Genomic DNA, 19,563 nt, shown 5'->3' on the forward strand with positions numbered 1-19,563 from the left:
GGGGAGGCTAGGTGGTTTATTTATTTTTAAATACATTTACTTACTTCTTTATGGCTGCCCTGGGTGTTTGTTGCAGAGCACTGGGCCTAGGGTGTATAGGCTTCAGTAGCTGCAGCACGTGGGCTCAGTAATTGTGACTGGGCCACTGGGCTTAGCTGCTCCACAGTGTATGGAATCTTCCCAGACCGGGAACTGAACCCACATCTCCTACACTGACAGGTGGATTCTTAACCACTGGGCCACCAGTGAAGTCCCGAGGTGGTTTCAAAGCTCTTGACTCATGAGCCCCAAGTCGTTAAGACATCTGTTCACTCTACTTCAGGTGGAATAAATTAGGATTGCTGTATCTTAGCTTGAGAAGTTCTGGATACATTCAGATGGAGCTAGGGAGTATCACAGAGCTGGTGTTCAGGGATCAGTTGGTGGGCACAGCAGTGCTAAAGGTATGTGATGACAGACCACTGTGTGGCCCTGCACAGTCAGAGATTGGATGAAACACAGAAATAGAACACAATCCTATTTTTAAATTATTTTTTGCAAGCTTCCACTTCCTTAAATACGTTGACCTCATTCTGGCAGCCACAGACCTACCTACTGGCAGGTCAGCTTCTTTTAAGGCTGTGCTGCCGTCTCCTGGAGAGGCCTGGGCATAGCAAGAGCCTTCTCCTTAGGGATTAAGAAAAGGGCCTTTTTCAGGTGGCACTCCTGAAGCCAAGGTTTGATTGTGCTAGTTGCAACTAGCCCAGGCCTGATCACATCTGTTTCTTGATGCTACTACTGCTTCCCTGAAGATGACGTCTAAAACCAGCTCTGAGGAACAGGTTTTTTTGTTTGGTTGTTTGAAGTCCAATAATTATGTTATTTCTACTGATCTTCATTATCTGCTGTGAGACCTCAGGCATAACTGATAACACATCCTGGTAACTTCAGCCTTGAACCGATCCACACTTCCCAGAGGCCTGTTTGCCTCTGGATTTTACTACGTGGGAATGAATACTGCCTGGAGATGAAGAGGGATTTAGGGCAGACACTGAGTACATGTTGGTCCTAAGGGCAGTGACCCCACCAACAGGGGCCAGTCTGAGCACAGGTTGTCTCTCTGCTCTTCTCCAGCCCCGGATTTACTATTAGAAAACAAGGTTAGGTGTCATCAGTCTTGTCACTCTCAAGTTCTCCTATTTTATTTGTCCTTAGCATTTATCACCATCTGACATACTACTTATTTTTAATTTTGCGTCCTTTCACTATATGGAAGCTCCACAGAGGCAGATATTTGTCTCCTGTGTTCACGTTCTGTCTTCAGCCTTTAGAAGAAGGCCTGGCACTTAGAGGGTGCTAGGTATATGCGGAGTGAGTGAAGTCCCGGCTTTATGGCCTTATATGGTTATGGCTCCATACTCCTCATCCGCAGAGTCTGAAGGATCTGATGCTTCTGCCTCAGCCTTCTGGGAGGGCTTTATGTAGAGATGAGGGCCTAGGCTGGTGACCAGAGAAGGGGACGCTGACGCGATCAGGTGCTGACTTTGCTCCTGGCCTGGCCTGTCTCATGTAATCAAAGAGGAGTCCCTTCAGGAGACCTTAGGGTAGGAACTGGAAAACCTAGGGTTTAGTACAAACTTGAGAGGCCCCGAAAAACCTGAGTGAAGCGCAGTAATAAATGTAACTTGTGTCTGCGTACAACCACTTAATAATTACTATTACAGCCATAACGTAAGGAATACGTGCTCTGTCTCAGGGCTTTATTGCAAACTGCATCACACACCGTACGGCTCTGTTTTTCACGAGAACTCTATTTGGCACGAGGTTCGGAGTCCCACTGTGGACTGACCGTGAGCTTGACGGGGGACCGGCGGAGGCGGCACACGGACTGCCTTTACCGCCCGCTGCCGGGGCTGCATCCCGGAGACCTGGGGCGCAGGTGCCGGAGGCCCACGCCTCCACCCATACCCCCTTCCGCGCCTTCCGTCGGCGGGCTTCCTCTCGCCGCGACAACTTCCGGGGCGCGGGCTGCCGGGGCTTGTAGTCCGAAGTCCCTCGCCTCCCTTGGAGGACGAGAGCTCCAAGAGCGGAACTACACCTCCCAGAATGCCCCGCGCCGCCGGGGGCAGAGCGTCGTCCGGGTCTGCGCGCGCAGGCAAGATGTCGGCCCCCGTGTTCCCGAGCCCGCGGCTGCGGCCCTGCAACTGAAAAGACCACGGGCGGCCATACACCAGCCGGGGTCCCAGTCCTTGTCGTGGGACCGGGTGCCCAGGGACTCAGTGCTGCACAAATCCGAGGGCGCCAGGCTGCCCCGCGCCAGAGCCTGTGAAGACCACCCCTTCCTCCTCCCCAGACTGCACCGCACACCCCGCGCCCCTAGAGGGCTGCGTCCTGGCGCGCACTTATGAAGAGTGACCCCGCAACCTCCGCAGCCCCGCTGAGGGCGCTCGGGGGAGCCCTGCGGAGCAGCGAGCCCGTGCGTGCCGTCCCGGCCCCGTCGGCGGCCGCGCTTCTGCTGGAGGAGGCGGCCGACCTGCTAGTGGTGAACCTGGACTTCGGCGCGGCGCTGCGCACCTGCGAACGCGCCTGGCAGGGCCTGGCGGAGGAGCCGGCGGGCGCGTACGTCCGGGGCTCGGTTCGCCTCCGGGGACGGTGGGAGGCCTCCAGACGCCAGCATTCCTGCAGTCTGGTTGCTTGTGCGACCCTTATTCTTTGTTTTCCTCGCGGTGCTTCTCCGCGAAGCAGGGACTCACCTTGTGTCGGTTTCCGCGGAGGAAACGGTCGAGACGTAAACGGGGTTTAGTGGGACCCCACAATCAATTCTTTCTCCCTATATCAGGGTAGAATGGTCTAATGGGAAGATAGAATTGATTTGTTAAATTACTGTAGTAAGCTGGTGCCGGAAGTCCTCTCCTTCCACCCCTCCCCGAAGAAGCCCCCCTCACTCCTTGGGTTGGGGTTCAGAGCAGGAGTCGTGTTCTGGTCCTCTTGTAAGATTGGATCAAAGAATTGAAATTTTGGTCCTGCATTGCTCGTTGGATTAGGTCATACTAGGGAGGGCGTGGGTAGACTGGTCAAAGCTGGCCCCAGAGAAGGATGAACTGGGGGGCCTTCCCTGAGTGTTTGGGGGTCGGTGAAGACTGGGTGCTGTAAAGGCTGAGGGTGTGATTCTGATGCTGCGCTCGGGCGGAGACTGCTTCTGCCCTTTCTTCACTAAGCAAACTCTTAGGGCTGGTCCTCTTTGCACCCACATCTGTGCTGCAGCTGTTCTTTTCCCCTTGGGAGTAAATGAACGCTTCCTGTTGGTTAACCCTGACTTTACCTGGATACAGAGACGTGTGCTGGTCAACAGCTGATTGGCCTTTAGATTTATAAAAACGTTTAGCTCCTGGGCAAAGGGCAGTTTTCTCTTGCTGGGGCTCACGAGACGGGTCATAATTGTGAGGCCCTCTTGAATACTGGGGATGGGGGGAGGTGAGAGGTAATTGCTACTGACTTGGGAGCTGGTAAAGAACAGTCCTGGGCTGAAGGTGGGCATGGCAGTGCAGGGGAACCACTTCTGAACTCCCAAATTGGCTTTTTTGCGGACAGCTCCTTGGAGGTGAAATGCTCTCTGTGTGTTGTGGGCATCCAGGCCCTGGCAGAAATGGATCGGTGGCGGGAAGTCCTGTCCTGGGTTCTTCAATATTACCAGGCTCCTGAGAAGCTGCCCCCCAAAGTCCTGGAACTGTGGTAGGTCCTTAGGTCCTTACTGCTTCCCCACTGAGTCAGCGCAGGAGCAAGAGGGTTTTCCCCTGGGTCGGGAAGATGCTCTGGAGAAGGGATAGGCTACCCACTCCAGTATTCTTGGGCTCCCCTGGTGGCTCAGACAGTAAAGAATCTGCCTGCAATGTGCGAGACCTGGGTTTGATCCCTGGGTTGGGAAGATCCCCTGGAGGAGGGCATGGCAACCCACTCCAGTGTTCTTGCCTGGAGAACCCCCATGGACAGAGGAGCCTGGCGGGCTACAGTCCCTGGGGTCACACACAATCTGACATGGCTGAGCGACTAAGCACATCACACCCCTTCAGTTCTCATATCTCATCTTTTTCTTTCTATACCATTTCCCTTTAAATCTAATTCTTTCCCTGTCCCCCACCCCCTGTCCCCCTGGCGCCCTCCAGACTCAAAACATATGCATGAAAAGATGAGGAAGAAGGAATTTAGGAGTGTGATAGGGAAAAGAGGAAGGGATGGGAGACATGAAGTGGGGTGACAGAACGGGGCGGGGGGGGTGCCAGAGCTGAGAGTTGCTTGCTGCTTCTAAGAGCTCCTGATTCTTACCATGTCAGTGTCCCTTAGGGAAGGACTTGAGGGCACAAAGGAGGGGCTGGGTAGGAGGAGTTTAGTGGTTAAGAGAAATTAACAAACCGTGAAGCATTGACCACTCTTTTTCTGGGATTGGATTATTTGGGGCTGCAGTGTTCTTTTATACAGTAAAATGCAAGAGCCTGGAGCTGTGCTGGATGGAGTCCGTGCTTGGCTTCAAGACCCTGACAACCAGGGCCTTCCAGAGTATAGATCCTTAGCAGAACTTCACCTGCAGCGAGTGCTACTTCCTCTGGGCCTCCTGTCAGAGGCTGAAGAGCTGGTGGTGGGCTCTGCAGCCTTCAGCGAGAAACAGCGGCTGGATGCGCTTCAGGCCGTTAGTGCAGCGAGGCAGCAGCAGACACATGGGCACTCTGGCTCCGAGGAGACGCGGACACTAAACCAGGAAGGTGGGACATCATCCTTCTGCAGCCCTCTGTGCAGAAGCTGAGGGCTTCTTCCTGGACGTGGGGTCCCTCATGACCTTCCTGGGCCTTGGGAACAATGCTTTGTATGAGTAACTTCCAGATTGCAGGATAAGAAATCTGTTGAGGTGCTTTGAAAGCCCAGCCCCTCTGCGGTTGGCTTTGGGAGGCAGGTGGTGCAGGTCTCAGAGCCTTACTTTTGTCTCCTGAAAGTCATCTCCTCCATGGGCCCTTGTCAGTAGATCTGTCTCCTCTGTGCTGGCCTGGCCAGGATGTTACTTCACCATCTCCTGAAGCAGCGCCTTTCAGCTGTGGAGGGCTGTGCAGGGAAGTTCTTCCTGATGCTGAGTTGAAGTTTTCCTCCTGGTGGTTTTTAACCCCCTGATCTTTGTTTTCTCTGTTCGTGACACATAGAATAGGCATACACGGAGGACCTTCAGCCCTCAGGAGACTAATCCTGTCTCTGAGGTGTTTTCTTTGTGTGCCTAAGAGCAGGGACCTGCTGAGGCAGGCTCACTTCTTTGCAGCAGGTGGTTGGCTTCAGGGACTCCATGTAACTCCACAAACCCTCTGCCTGTCCCGTGCCTGGGGAGGAGGCACTCGGATGGCGAGTCCAGGGTGTCTTCAGGGCTTGAAGGTGATGTTCATGTTTGTGCTCAGTCCAAGACGGGATTCTTCACTGTGCCTGTGAGGTGCCCTTTGTTTTCTGCCTTTACTGATCATCAAGAATTATTGCTATGTAACTGTGCATATGTCTTAGGCCAGAATATGAAGAATACTGTGAAGCTGTTAAAGAAACACCAGATGTACCAGGTTCCCCAGCTAAGTTGACATTTCTGTTGAAGTCCTGTCCTACAGAGCTGGTGTGGTGGTGTCAGAGTTCTCTTCTACAGAGGTGGTGTCTGGTGATGTCAGAGTCCTCTCCTGTGGAGCTGGTGTCTGGTGACATCAGAGTCCTCCCCTGTGGAGTGAGTGTCTGGTGACGTCAGAGCCCTCTCCTGTGGAGCTGGTATGTGGTGACGTCAGAGTCCTCTTCTACAGAGGTGGTGTCTGGTGACGTCACAGCCCTCCCCTCTGGAGCTGGTGTCGGTGATGTTAGAATCCTCTCCTATGGAGGTTGTGTCTGGTGATGTCACAGTCCTCTCGGATGGAGCTGGTGTCTGGTGACGTCGGAGCCCTCTCCTGTGGAGCTGGTGTCTGGTGACGTCGGAGTCCTTTCCTGTGGAGCTGGCGTCTGGTGACGTCAGAGCCCGCTCCTCTGGAGCTGGTATCTGGTGGCATCAGAGTCTTCTCCTCTGGAGCTGATGTCTGGTGACGCCAGAGTCCTCTTCTGTGGAGGTGGTGTCTGGTGACGTCAGAGCCCGCTCCTCTGGATGTCGGAGCCCTCTCCTGTGGAGCTGGCGTCTGGTGATGTCGGAGCCCTCTCCTTTGGAGCTGGTATCTGGTGGCATCAGAGTCCTCTCCTCTGGAGCTGATGCTGGTGATGCCAGAGTCCTCTCCTGTGGAGCTGGTGTCTGGTGTCGTCACAGTCCTCTTGGATGGAGCTGGTGTTCTGATATAATCAGTGCTGAAGGCATCTCTGGATGCCTGGGAGCTCCCTTTGAACCATTTTGTGGACTGCATGAGGAAACCAGTCTTGGCTCGACTTAGACTCAAAGCTTGGAGTCGGGAAGCTGCTTCTTTACTGAAGTTCTACTCTGTCACCCCGCCAGGCTCCTCCTCCCACAAGTTCCTGTCTCTACTGACGTTGCTGCGCCAGCTCTGGGACTCTGCAGTCAGCCACTTCTTTTCTCTGCCCTTCAGTAAGAGCCTGCTGGCCGCCTTGCTCCTCTGCCTCCTGGTGTTGAGGTTTGATCCAGGTGAGTGAGGACACCTGCCTCCCCACCCACCCTCCCAGGACAGGGCGGTTGACCAGGGCTGGGCCTGGGAGCCCTCCTGGGGGTTTTCCATGGTCTCATCTGCAAGGAGGAGCTGGTGGACCTGAACTGGAGCCAGCCCACCTTGAAGGAGAGACCAGTCCTGGAGAGAGTCCATTCTGCCTTGTCAACTCTGGACGTCCAGGGGTGAACTCTGAGTAGAGCCTCAGGGCTTATTTATTTTCTTTTTGGCTGTGCTGGGTCTTTGTTGCTGCACGCAGGCTTTCTCTAGTTGTGGCAAGTAGGGGCTGTTCAGTAGTTGTGGGGCTTAGGCTTAGTGGTTGCCACCCAGGCTGTAGAGCATTTGGGCTCCAGTAGGTGCAGTGTATGGGCTTAGCTGCTCTGTAGCATATGGGATCTTCCCAGAGAAGAGATCAAACACGAGCAGGCAGATTCTCAACCACTGGACCACCAAGAAGTCCCCTCAGAATTGAAAAAGAAAAACCTTCATCATAATGTGTAAAAAAATAACATTAGATTAAAACATGTTTTGTTGTAGAAATACAATAGGAAAAATATATATTAGAGAATATGGAAAACAGAAAAGTATGACGGAGAAAACAAATCAGCCTGCAGTCAGCTACTGTAATCATTAGTCTTTCTCTGGATGTGGATGCAGTTTTGCTTGTCGTTAAGTATTCTTTTTTCTTCTAGTTTTGTTGATATGTAATTGACATTCAGCACTGTATAAGTTTAAGGTGTAGAGCATAATGATTTGACTTACATACATCATGAAATGATTCCCACAGTATGTACAGTGAACATTTATCCTCTCATATAGATAAAAAATTTTAAAAATAGAAAAAAAATTTTTTTCCTTGTGATGAGAAACTCTTAGGACTTTCTTAACTTTGGTATGTAACATACAGCAGTGTTAATTATAGTCATCATGTTGTACATTACATTCCTGATACTTATTTATCTTATAACTAAAAGGACTTTTTGACAGCCTTCTTCCAGTTCCTCATCCCCCTATAAGTATTCTTTAAAACATGGCTTTAGGGAATTCGCAGGCGATCTAGTTGTTAGGACCCCATGCTTTCACTGCTGAAGGCCTGGGTTCGATTCTTGGTCAAGGAAATAAGATTCTGTAAGCCATGAATTGTGGCCCTCCCCCCACCAAAAAAAAAAAAAAAATGGCTTTAAAACTTTACACAACTAAATAATATTCCAGTTTTCAGTAACTTCCATAATTGATTTTACAGTGCCCTGTTTTTGAACATTTCAGTGATTCCTCTTTATTTACTTGTGTAGTTTTTATCATAGCATAGTTGCTTTACAGTGTTGAGTTAGCTTCCAATGTACAGCACAATGAATCAGCTGTATGTATATATATACCCTTCCCTTTTGGACTCCCTTCCCATTCAGGTCACTGCAGAGCGCTGAGTAGAGCTCCCTGTGCTGTGCACTATGTTCCCATCAGCTTCGATCTTGTACATAGTATTGATATGTATATCAATCATATGTATATGTATGTCAGTCTCATTCTCCCAGTTTCCTCCCACCTTCCACCTTGGTATCCATACATTTGTTTCCTGCGTCTGTGTCTCTATTTCTGCTTTGCAGATAAGGTCATCTATACCATTTTTCTAGATTGCACAACATATGTGTTAATATACGATACTTGTTTTTCTGACTTAACTTCACTCTATGACACCCTCTCAGTTCATCCATGTCTCTACACATTTCGTTTGTCCCTTTTTATGACTGAGTAATATTCCACTGTGTGTGTGTACTGCATCTTTGTCTATTCCTCCCTTAAAGGATGTTTAGGTTGCTTCCATGTCCTAGCTGTTGTAAATAGTGCTGCTGTGAACAGTGAGGTGCACGTGTATTTTGAATTATGTTTATTTCTGGATATATGCCCAATAGTGGGATTGCTGGGTCACACGGTAGCTGTATTTAGTTTTTAAGGAACCTTGATACTGTTCTCTATAATGGCTTCACCAATTTACATTCCCACCCACAGTGTGGGAGGGTTCCCTTTTCTCCACACCCTCTCCAGCATTTTTTTTTTTTTTTTTTTGGTGGGGGGAGATGGGGGCAGGGGACTTCCCTGGTGGCTCAGATGGTAAAAGCGTCTGCCTACAATACTGGAGACCCTGGTTCAATCCCTGGGTTGGAAAGATCCCCTGGAGAAGGAAATGGCAGCCCGCTCTAGTATTATTGCCTGGAAAATCCCATGCACAGAGGAGCCTGGCAGGCTGCAGTCCATGGGGTCGCAAAGAGTTGGACACAACTGAGCGATTTCACTTTCACTTTTGATGGTGGCCATTCTGACCAGTATGAGGTGGTACCTCCGAACACTTTGATGATTTCTTGCTGTTTTCTGCTGTGCTCTTTCCCGAGGGTGAATTCACCTTGTGAGCACTGGGCCAGAGGTTAGGAGCTCACTCGTGAACTTTTCTGTGTGTGACTTTGTGTGAATTACAACCTAACCTCTTCTCATGAATTTAGACTTAGGGTTGTATAACTTTCAAAACTGAAAGGAAAACTGGAAACCCTTAATTTCAATCCCTTCACTTTCATTTTCTTTTTCGGTTGGGAAACCTAAGAACCAGAGAGAAGTGACTGCTCCAGGGTCACACAGACATTCTGTCTGCTGCTCTTCATTTAACCCTAAACCCTTCTGTGTCCCCACTTGCCTCTTTCTTGTCTGGGAGCTGCTTCTGCACAGTTCAGCTTGTCCATTTGACGCCATGGCTGGTACTGAGCAGGAGATCCCTCTGAACAGCCCTGTTTGCTTGAGGAGAGTCACTGGTTAGCCCTTCGGAAAGCTTAGGAGTTTGTATTCAGTCCTGTCCACCCTCTGACCTTTTACTTTATTCCAGAGACTTAAAAGTAAAAATTAGAAAGATTTTTGTGGTTCTTAGGAGTCCTTCAGTCTCAGAACCCTGGGGTCTGGCGTCTCAGAACTTCTGAGTGGGGATGGCAAGGGGCTGTTCCAGGAGCGCCCAGGACAGTCCGTGCAGGTTGGTGAGAGCCCAGGGCTGGGCTGCAGTTAGAACCCGGCCAGGAGGACATGAAGAGGGTGGACTGAAATCACTTTCTTAAAAGTAACGTATTTTTTTTAAGAAGGAAGAAAGTCTATTAAAAAATCAGTAATTCAAATAAGGAAAAACAAACCAAAGCAGCCAGCTCAGCTCTCATTCAAAAGAGGCTAATTTTACTTTTATTGTTAATATAATTAACTTATGATAAAAAGAGGTAGTATTATGGCTTGGCTTCAAACTTAAAAGGCACAAAGAGGAATGTAGTGAAAAGTCTCTTCCCAAATTCATCTACACAGAGGCAGCCATCATTACCAACTTTTTAGTATTAAAAAGTTAGATTAAAACATAATAAATTTGGATCTTTTTCTCAGCAAACTGAAGTTTTCTCTCATCCACATAAAGAAAATACAACCCAGAGATTATATTCTGGAGAAAGGGAAATTCTCTCCCGTTGGGAGGGGAGGAGGGGCACTGGCATGGTCACTCCCCAGGTGGGAGAGTTTTGGGGGAGGAGTGGCCGAGTGGGGGGTGGGAGGGGTAGGGCGGGCACTGACTGGCCTCTCCCTGCAGCATCTCCCCGCTCCCTGCCCTTCCTCTACAAGCTGGCTCAGATCTTCCAGCGGATCCGCGAGGCCGTGTCTCCTCCTCTCTGCCAGCTTCCCATCCAGCATTGAGTGGTCGTCCCTGCTCGCCTCAACCCCCTGTGCCCCAAGCCTGCCGGAGGAGCAGAGTCACTCATCCTTGGCAGCCTGCTTCCTGCAGCCGATGGGCCCTGCCAGCGCAGCCAGCCTAATTCCAGGGGAAGCTGACCTGGCTGGGGCACTGTGTCAGGCTGCCTCAGCATCCTCCCCTTTGCGCCCCGTGCTGGCGGGCCTGGCAGGTTTTATGGAGACAAGAGGCACAGCCCTGCAGAGGAGGGGTTGTGGGAAGGGAGTGCTTCCTCCTTGACATTCCTTGACACGATCCGTCTTCCTGCAGAAGCAGGGGTTGGTCTTTCAGGCCACAGGTTCATGCAGCTGGAAATTCAGAGCAAGGTCCTGGCTGGGGGACCTTGGCCTTGCACTTGCATGGAACACTTACCTCTGAAGGTTGTCCCCGGGACAGGCTCCATAGTCTGGTCTGGCTTATCACTCCCCATTCCTCCCCAAGCCCGGAGATGTGCCGTGGGCTGCCCTCTGCTTACACTGAGCATGGCTTCCTGAGCCTCAAGTCCTCTTCTAACTGGGTAAGGGGATCTGGGCAGCTGCCTCCTGGACTAAGCTCTGTTCCAGCTGTCAGTGGCCAAGCGGGGCTGTGTGAGGAGGTCTCTCTGCCTTCTCCCTCCTGTTGCCCCTTCCTTCCTGCTGCCCCCCACCCCCCTCAAGGTGATGGTTTGCGCTCTGCCTTGCTCGTTCTTTCACTGGCTTCTGCTGCATCCTTGGCACACCCTGTTGCTGGCTCCCCCCTTTCTGTGTCCTGTTCCAGTTATGTTCTGCTGTTCGTATAACACACAAGTGTTTCTGCTTCTGCATCCTTGGAAAGTAGGCCAGCCTCAAAAGCTGATGCACTGAAAATGGAGCAGATAATCAGGGGAGCTGGAAGGATGTGTGGAGGGGGTTGGGCAGGGGGGAGGCTTGGGAGGCAGTGAACGATGTTGCTCCTTGTCTGGGGGTGGGAGGCAGTAGGGCCCTGCGGTTGTGCAGCTGAAATGTTTCAGTGCTTTCTCTCAGTGGCCGCCAAGAATCCTCCCTGTCTCTGCGGGGACATGGAGGCCATTGCTGTGGGGCTGGGGGATGGAGGCGCCTAGCAGGCCAGGAAAACCAGGGACTTATCAGCTTTGCATTAAGACCCTCAGGAGCTCCAGGTCAGCGGCATCGCTTTCATAAAATGATGGAGTGAGTAAGCTTCAGGCCCTGGGAGGTTAAGTCCTAGGGTGTCGTAAAACATGCTGAGAGAAAGGGAGCTGATCAGGCTCGGGGATTTCTCCTTTACAGTGATTTTTAAAACCTGGTCCTGTTCGTGCCACGGATAGAACTCTTGAGTGGCTTCCCCTGGCCTGAGGGTAAAACCCCAGTTCTTATGGAGTGTAGGGACCTTGGGCACTGGTTTTGGCCGACACCCCAATCTCACATGGGGCCTGATCCAGCTGCTGGCAGTCACGGTTTTCTGAGCCCTGCACCCCTCACACCTCTTACCTTCTGCGCCTGCTAATCCTTTGGAGGCCCAGCTCCCCTCTCGTATGGTGGGTTGCCCCTGGGAATCTTCTCCTGGCCCCTGTTTCATATGCTTTCTGCAGTGGTGGCCCCATGCCTTGCAACTGTGGGATTCTGGGGCCTCTTTGAAGCTGGGGTGTGTGACTGCAATGTTGAAGTGGTGGGAGGCTGCCCTCCCACCTGTTGGTGTGATGCTGTTGGGAAGTGATTTAACCTCATCTCTAAGGTGATTGTCCTCTCACAGGAATTTTTGGGTGAGTTGGGTGAGTAAATGAGCCTCCAGGGCAGTGTTAGCAGGTTCCTGCTTCGGGTAGGAGCCCCATGAGGGGTGGCTGTGTCCTCACTGCCCGGCTGAGGGCCAGGGGTTAGACGGTGTTCAGAGGCATGTCGGAGAATGAGTGGATGTAACTGACAGCAGCCTCTGCTTCAGTGTGGGGGAGGGGGGTTGTGTTGTGGAAACCCTGACTTCTGTCGCCCCGAAGCCCGTGTGACCCTACTCCAGGCCTTGGGCATCTTGGCTTCCTGTTCGCCAGTTGCTCTGCAGTCTTGTCTGGCATCCAGCCCCAGCTCCCCTCATCTGGCAAGGAGCTGGACCCACTGCTCGAGTGGCTGGGCCTTGTCTGGGGATGCAGCTGCTGCTCCGGCCGGCCTCAGCGTGAAGCCTGATGACATCTGAAGCGAAAGGCAGGCCACCTGGTCACTCCAGCACCGGTGCTGACCAGGGAGGTCCCCACTAGCTTCAGCCGCCTTTCAACCCTTGAGGTGTGGCTGGGCCAAATCAAGATGTGTAAATATAAAATATACACTGATTGCAAACACAGAGCTAAAAAGAGTGGAAACTCGGTAATTTTTATATTGATCGCGTATTGTAAATCAAGATGCTGTGTAAATATACACACTGATTGCAAACACAGAGCTAAAAAGAGTAGAGACTTGGTAATTTTTATATTGATGGCATATTGAAATGATAATCTGCATATATTGGACTAAATAAAATCTGTTATTACCTGTTTGTTCCACTTTTTTGTGGGGCTCCCAGAATGTTTCAGCGTGCACGGAGAGCTCGCTTCGTGTTTCTGTGGGCCTGTGCTCAAAGCACCCAGTACACAACAGATCCGGAGAAGTGGCCATGAGGTGGGCTGCCGGCGTGTGATCTAGACAGACTCCCCCATTGCAACCCCTGCTTTGTGTGTTAAGGAAATGGAGATCCCAGGGTGAAGTGACCCGCAGGCTTCAGCTTGCATAAAACAGGAGTCCCCTCCACAATCCACGTCGCTCACTGCTCACGGTGCCCCTCGTGTACCCAAAAACCAGCCACTGGAGCTTGCCATCCTCACACGTGCCACCTCGGCCCCAGCGAGTGGGTCGCTTCCACTGGTTCTGAGATGACGGTTCTCGGGGCTGAGGGGCAGCTGGGGAGATGGTGAGGTAAGGAGCAGCTGGGCTGCACGGGCCGTCACGGGTCGGGTGGGCAGTGGAGGGGAGGACACAGTGCTGCCTCTAGAGAGGGGCTGAGGGCGTATCTCGTGGCTTTGTGACACGTGGCAGGTGACACCATGGATGTGTTTGCTCACGTGTTCATGCTCTTTTAAAAACGATGTTTTATGTGTCTAAAACTGAGAAGGCACAGAGGGTGTCTTTCCCTCCTGCTCCGCACCCCTGGCCCCCTGCCCACCACCATTGCCACCTGGATCCTTCCACGTAACCTCTGATGCTAAGCTCCTCTTTCTCCACAGATGATGGCATGCTGCACACGTGTGCCATGCTTTTAAACCCAGTCTTGGGTGTTTGTCCGCATCCGCTCTTGCAGAGCTGCCTCACTCTGTTCAGCTGCCCCGTGCTCCCTTCTGTGACGGCCTCGCAGTATAAGCCCCACACCTTTCCCTGTAATGCCATGGAGCCGCTCCACCCTCTTCTGAGCCCGAGTCTGAGAGGAACAGATGGGCATCACACCTCTGCTGCCACTTCCTGGCAAATGCAGCCCTCTGTCCAGCCTGCCTGGTACCTGGTGAAAAGCTGAGAGCCAGCCTTTCACACTCCCAGACGCTCCACTTCTAAGTCTGGGGTGGCACTGTCTCTGCCAACCACTAAGCCAGCCACAGGAAATGGCAGAGAGGCCTGATGTGAACTGTGGAGAGGGCGTCTGTCCGCCTCTCCCCTCTGCTCCCCGGCTGGAGCGGCCCCGGGCTGGTGGGCTGCTGCGTCTGCACCTGGGAGGGGCTGTGGGTTGTCATTCTCTCGTGTGCTCTCTCAGGCAAGCTCCCCTCCCTAGGCTTCCCTCACCACCTGCCAGCCCGGTGCTTTGGAACTTGACATAGCAATTGTTAATGAGGAGGTTGCTTCTCTACCTCTGGAGATCTTGGTTCTTGGATGACAAGGAGCTGAATTAAGAGCAACGAACATGGTACTCGCTTCAGGAGCACGTATGCTAAAATTGGAATACAGAGATTAGCATGACCTCTGTGCAAGGATGACATGAATTCGTGAAGCATTCGGTATTTTTAAAAATAGTACGGGCCTACTGTACAGCACAGGGAAGTCTACTCAGTACTCTGTAATGGCCTATGTGGGAAAAAACCTTAAAAACTGGCTGTATGTATAACTGATTCACTTTGTTGTGTACTTGAAACTAACAACGTGGTAAACCAACTATACTCAAAAAAGAAAAAAGCAGTGGACACAGGGCCCTACTGAAACCCCCATGTGTGCCATTCTTCCAGGGTTAAAGTGGGATCCAGATATTTTTGGCCAGCCTCCAGGCCACTTGATAAAAACAGATTAAAAAAAATTTTTTTTTTTAAGCAATGGTCATGTATGGATGTGAGAGTTGGACTGTGAAGAAAGCTGAGCGCCGAAGAATGATGCTTTTGAACTGTGGTGTTGGAGAAGACTCTTGAGAGTCCCTTGGACTGCAAGGAGATCCAACCAGTCCATCCTAAAGGAGACCAGTCCTAGGTGTTCTTTGGAAGGACTGATGCTGAGGCTGAACTCCAATACTTTGGCCACCTCATGCGAAGAGTTGATTCATTGGAAAAGACTGATGCTGGGAGGGATTGTGGGCAGGAGGAGAAGGGGACGACAGAGGATGAGATGGCTGGATGGCATCACCGACTCGATGCACATTTGTTTGGGTGAACTCTGGGAGTTGGTGATGGACAGGGAGGCCTGGCATGCTGCAATTCATGGGGTCGCAAAGAGGTGGACACGACTGAGCAACTGAACTGAACTGGACTGACTGATATATTTTAGAAATTTAAAAAATTGTATAAAAGCAAATTTGGGACTTGTGATCCCATGCCTCTGAGATAACTACTGTAATGGTGGTTTTTTTTTTTTTTTTTTTCCTGTTTTATCTTTCAAACATCCAGCCCTCTTGGTAACCCCAGTACTTGAGAACCTGTGAAAAAGTGGCTGCAGATGGGGTTTGTTCAGGAGAGTGTTAGCTGGCTGAACTGCAGGCCGGCAGAAGGGCCTTGCAGCCAGTGGGCGGGTGGGTAGGCTGGCAGAAAGGCTGAGGTAGAAGAGGGGTGGGGGCCACCAGAGCCGCTGTCCCTCCCCAGATGACCTGGTAGGGCTGGGTTTTATGACCCACTTCTAATTTTAACACTGACCCCCAGCTCTCATTTCACACTGTTGACAAGCTCTTTTTCAAGCACCTCAGAAACTTTTCACATACCCTTGTCACCTTTTCTACCATCTGAGATGGGGACTGACAAGCATCAGGTAATATTTGGAGACTTGGTTGAAAAACCAAAGGATTTTTGCCGAAATCCTTTTAGAGAAAAGTCACATTAACAGTAGCATCAACGTTGATTGATGGCAGAAAAGCTAAGCAAATCTCTCCCTATAGAGAGATGCTGGCTCTGCTGCTGAATTGCTCTGTAACTTTGCAAAAGTCGTCTAATCTTCAGGTCTCTATTTTCTTTCTTTCTTTTTTTTATTTTTGTAGTGCCAAAAACATTTTGTATTGGGGTATAGCTGATTAACAATGTTGTGGAAGTTTTAGGTGAACAGTGAAGGGATTCAGCCATACATATACATGTATCTGCTAAGTTGCTTCAGTCGTGTCCAACTCTGTGCAACCCCATAGACAGCAGCCCACCAGGCTCCCCCATCCCTGGGACTCTCCAGGCAAGAACACTGGAGTGGGTTGCCATTTCCTTCTCCAATGCATGAAAGTGAAAAGTGAAAGGGAAGTCGCTCAGTCGTGTCTGACTCTTAACGACCCCATGGACTGCAGCCCACCAGGTTCCTCCACCCATGGGATTTTCCAGGCAAGAGTACTGGAGTGGGGTGCCATTGCTTTCTGCATACATGTATCTATTCTCGCCCAAACCCCCTTCGCATCCAGGCTGGCATGTAACATTGAGCAGAGTTCCATGTGCTATACAGTAAGTCTTTATTGGTTATCCATTTTAAATACAACAGTGTGTACATGACCTCCCCAAAGTTCCAAACTGTCCCTTCCCCCTCAGCAACCATAAGTTTGTTTTCTAAGTCTCTTCCTGTTTTGTAAGTAAGTTTGTGTCATTTCTTCTTAGGTTCCACATATGAGGGGAATAGGTCTCTATTTTCGTACCTTAAAGATGGGGATAAAATTTTTCTGCCTTATTTTCTTTATGATACTTTTGTGTCATGTGAGCAAACGTCTACTAAAAAGACTGGAAGGTGTTAAATGATACAGGGAATGGAGTATTTAAAATACTACAAAATATTTATTATTATAAAATAGGATGGTTAAGTCTTTTTGATAAAATCCACTTAAAATATTTGAAATAGGTGCATGAAATAGGTTAAATAGACACGGACTTTGCATATAGCACATTTAGTTGGATTAAATAAGATTAATGGTCCCTGAGGGATCTGTGTCTTGTTACATAGGCAAATGCGAGTTAACACTTTCTTGGGGCTGTTTAATCAGGACTAGGTCAAGAAATGACATGCTGTTTGCCTCACCTTTTTCTTCGGGCTTGTGGAAGGTGAGGCTGGAGAGTGGGGAGGTGATGGGGTTTGTGAGAGAGTATTTGGTAAAGATAGAGGCAGGGGACTGTGGCCTGAGAGGGAGTTACTCTGTCTCAGACAGGGAAGCAGGTGTGGGTGGACACTCAGATTTTAATGGTGGATCTGTGAGGTGGTGCTGCTGGGGTCAAGACTCCAATGTCCACTTGACCAGAGTGAAAAACAGCATGGTCCTGGGGTGGCTGTCCTGCCACACGGGGTGGCCAGACTTGTATTTTCAGGGTTGTGAACAGGCCACATTAGTCATTATATTTGTAAGACATGAAATATGTTCATTCAAATAACCTTACTTTAAAAAAAAAATGCATAAAAGCAACATCATCTCACCTTCTCTTCCATACACGTGCATATTGTTTGCATAAACATGTATCTAGTGCTTTCTATGTTCTTAATATTATCTATTCAGTTTTCAGCATTACTGCTTCTCTACTATACACATTTGTCTCCTGGGGTTGCTGAAGCAAATGACCAGAAGCCGGGGGGCTTCAGACCATAGAAGCTTACTCTCTCATAGCTCTGGAGGCTGGAAGTCCGCAGTCAGGGCATCTCTCTCCAGAGGCCCCGGGGAGGATCTTCCAGGTGTCCCTGGGCTTGTGGCCGAATGTCTCCCACCCCTGCCTTACCGCATTGTGTGTTTCTATGTCTTGTCCTTTTCTGTCTCGCTTAATGTTGCTGGATTTAGGAAGCACCCTAATCCAGGTGCTCTCCTCTTGAGATCTTAGTGACACCTACAAAGACCCTTATTCCAAACGAGGTGACGGTCGAGGTTCCAAGCTCTCCTTTTAGCAGCCACATAATCCTTCCTGCTGGTGTGCTGGGCCTTCTAGTTCTTTCCGACTTTTTGCTAGTATAAACAACAGCTCTGAGCAGGCTGTATGTGCAAAGGCCTTGAAACGACACGGTTATTTTTCCTGGGATAGTTTTCTAAAGTGGATTTATGACGTCGATGGTGAAAGCTGTTTTCCAACTCTTTTAACACACGGCCAGGTTATGGTGGAGAAAGCCTGGATCTCTGTGATACCCGTAGCATTCTGTGAAATTTCTGGAAAACAAGAGAACCCAGCAGTCCATCTGAAAGTGAAGAGTCAACTGTATGCAGAACACCAAGGCCTGAGGGGAGATACTGACCTGACAGCCTTATCTTTCCTGTGGTGCTGCTCGTTTGGTGCCTTTAATAGGGCTGGCAGCTGCAGAAGGTGGTCACAGGATCAGTAACAGAGCCTTAGGTGTGGGTGAGGGCAGGGCTTCCACTGGCCTCTGACCAGCTTGCCCCCATTTGTGAAGGAGGCGAGTTTTTCTTCGTTCCCTGAGCTCAGTGTTCTCTGCATGTCACCTGTCAGTCTTTGACCCCCAGCTCTAAGTGCCCACTGCCTCCTGTCCCCTCCATCTCATTTTTCTGTGACTGGCAGGTGAGGGCCTAAAGGGCTGCCCCCACCCCCGGCTCCCACCCAGGAAGCTGAGCTTAGCCAGGATCAAAGGCAACACCATGGGAGTGGATGCGTTGAAAGCTCCCACTTCTGACGTCAGCCAGCTGGCAGGCAGGGAGCAGAGGAGGAATCAGAACCGTCAGGAAAACGCTGCTGTCCCCTGCTTGAAACAAGGCCACCCAGACCCTCCTCCATGGTGGGTTTAGGAGGGGACTCGCCTGGGAGCAGGGCCGCCTGGGCTGTGTGCCTCCACCTTTGTGCAGTGGTCAGCCCTCAGAGGCGAACCAGTGCACCTGCGATTCTGTGGCCATCAGCGCCCCCTCCCTTTCAGCACCTGCAGGGCTGGGACACAAGCAGGGAGCCCAGCATTCAAACGCAAGCGGTCTTAAGGCAGGCAATCACCCATCACCAGAGTTAAATCCATTTGGCAAGTGCCTAAATCTAGATAATTCTATTATCAAATACAGTTTCCTCCGGGAATCTCGAGCTTCCCCTAGCAGTGTGGGTGCCTGGAAGGTACCAGGTCTTCCTCCAGGCTCCAGTCTCCCCTCGGCAAAGTAAACTCCATCTTTTCTTTTTTCCTATTCACTATTCTTGGCTGCACCCGGTCCTAGTTGCCACACGCGGAATCTTTCACTGTGGCACGCAGACGTCTCTCTAGTGGTGGCGTACTGGGTTTAGTTCTAAGCCCCGTGGCATGTGGGATCTTAGTTCCCCAACCATGGGTCAAACCGACGTCCTCTGCATCTCAAGGCAGATTCTTAATCCCTGGACCACCAGGGAAGTCCCTACTTCACTCTTTTTACAAGAACGAAACGCTGTATCCTAGTTGGGTCCAAATCACCTGCTTTTGAGGCTGATTTTTAAAAATCTCTATGGGAAGCAGAGAAGTTCCGAACTGTCAAGAGCAACATTGCTCTTCTCTGTGAACAGCCTGTATCTGACTTCAGTTTTTCCACCTGCAAAAAGGGGGACTGTATTAGGGTTCTCCAGAGAAACAGAACCCATAGGAGACACACATACACAGAGAGAGAGAAAATAGGGAGCTGGCTTGCATGATCATGGAGCCTAAGACATAGTCTTCAAGTTGGATCCAGGAGAGCTGCTGGTGTAAGCTCCAGATCAAGGCAGGAGAAGACCAGGGTCTCAGCTCAGCGGCCAGGCAGGCAGCTGGTCCCTCTTACTCAGCCCTTTCATTTAATTCAAATCTTCAGCTTACTGGATGAGGCCCACTTGCCGGGGTCCAGCCCTGGTGGATCCAGGGA

The 19,563-nt window shown here is 50.6% G+C and overlaps 1 protein-coding gene and 1 pseudogene across 4 annotated transcripts; both read left to right on the plus strand.

Moving 5' to 3' along the window:
* The first annotated feature begins 2,087 nt into the window (after positions 1-2,087).
* PEX26 (peroxisomal biogenesis factor 26) lies at positions 2,088-16,463 on the plus strand. Of its 4 annotated transcripts, none has more exons than XM_061418441.1 (5): positions 2,088-2,598; positions 3,571-3,711; positions 4,441-4,736; positions 6,464-6,610; positions 13,589-14,648. In XM_061418441.1, the coding sequence occupies exons 1-5, from the start codon at positions 2,384-2,386 to the stop codon at positions 13,870-13,872; spliced, it is 1,083 nt and encodes a 360-aa protein (XP_061274425.1). In that variant the 5' UTR covers positions 2,088-2,383; the 3' UTR covers positions 13,873-14,648. The 4 variants fall into 4 exon arrangements, with proteins under 4 accessions (XP_061274425.1, XP_061274427.1, XP_061274428.1 ...); XM_061418443.1 differs by lacking the exon at positions 13,589-14,648 and adding an exon at positions 14,655-16,463 and having other exon boundaries at positions 2,093-2,598; XM_061418444.1 differs by lacking the exon at positions 13,589-14,648 and adding an exon at positions 7,167-7,569 and having other exon boundaries at positions 2,094-2,598.
* Positions 14,257-14,355, plus strand: LOC133248973 (U6 spliceosomal RNA; annotated as a pseudogene).
* Positions 16,464-19,563: the final 3,100 nt, after the last annotated feature.

This window comes from Bos javanicus, chromosome 5 (assembly GCF_032452875.1).
Source record: "Bos javanicus breed banteng chromosome 5, ARS-OSU_banteng_1.0, whole genome shotgun sequence".
NCBI classification, from domain to species: domain Eukaryota; kingdom Metazoa; phylum Chordata; class Mammalia; order Artiodactyla; family Bovidae; genus Bos; species Bos javanicus.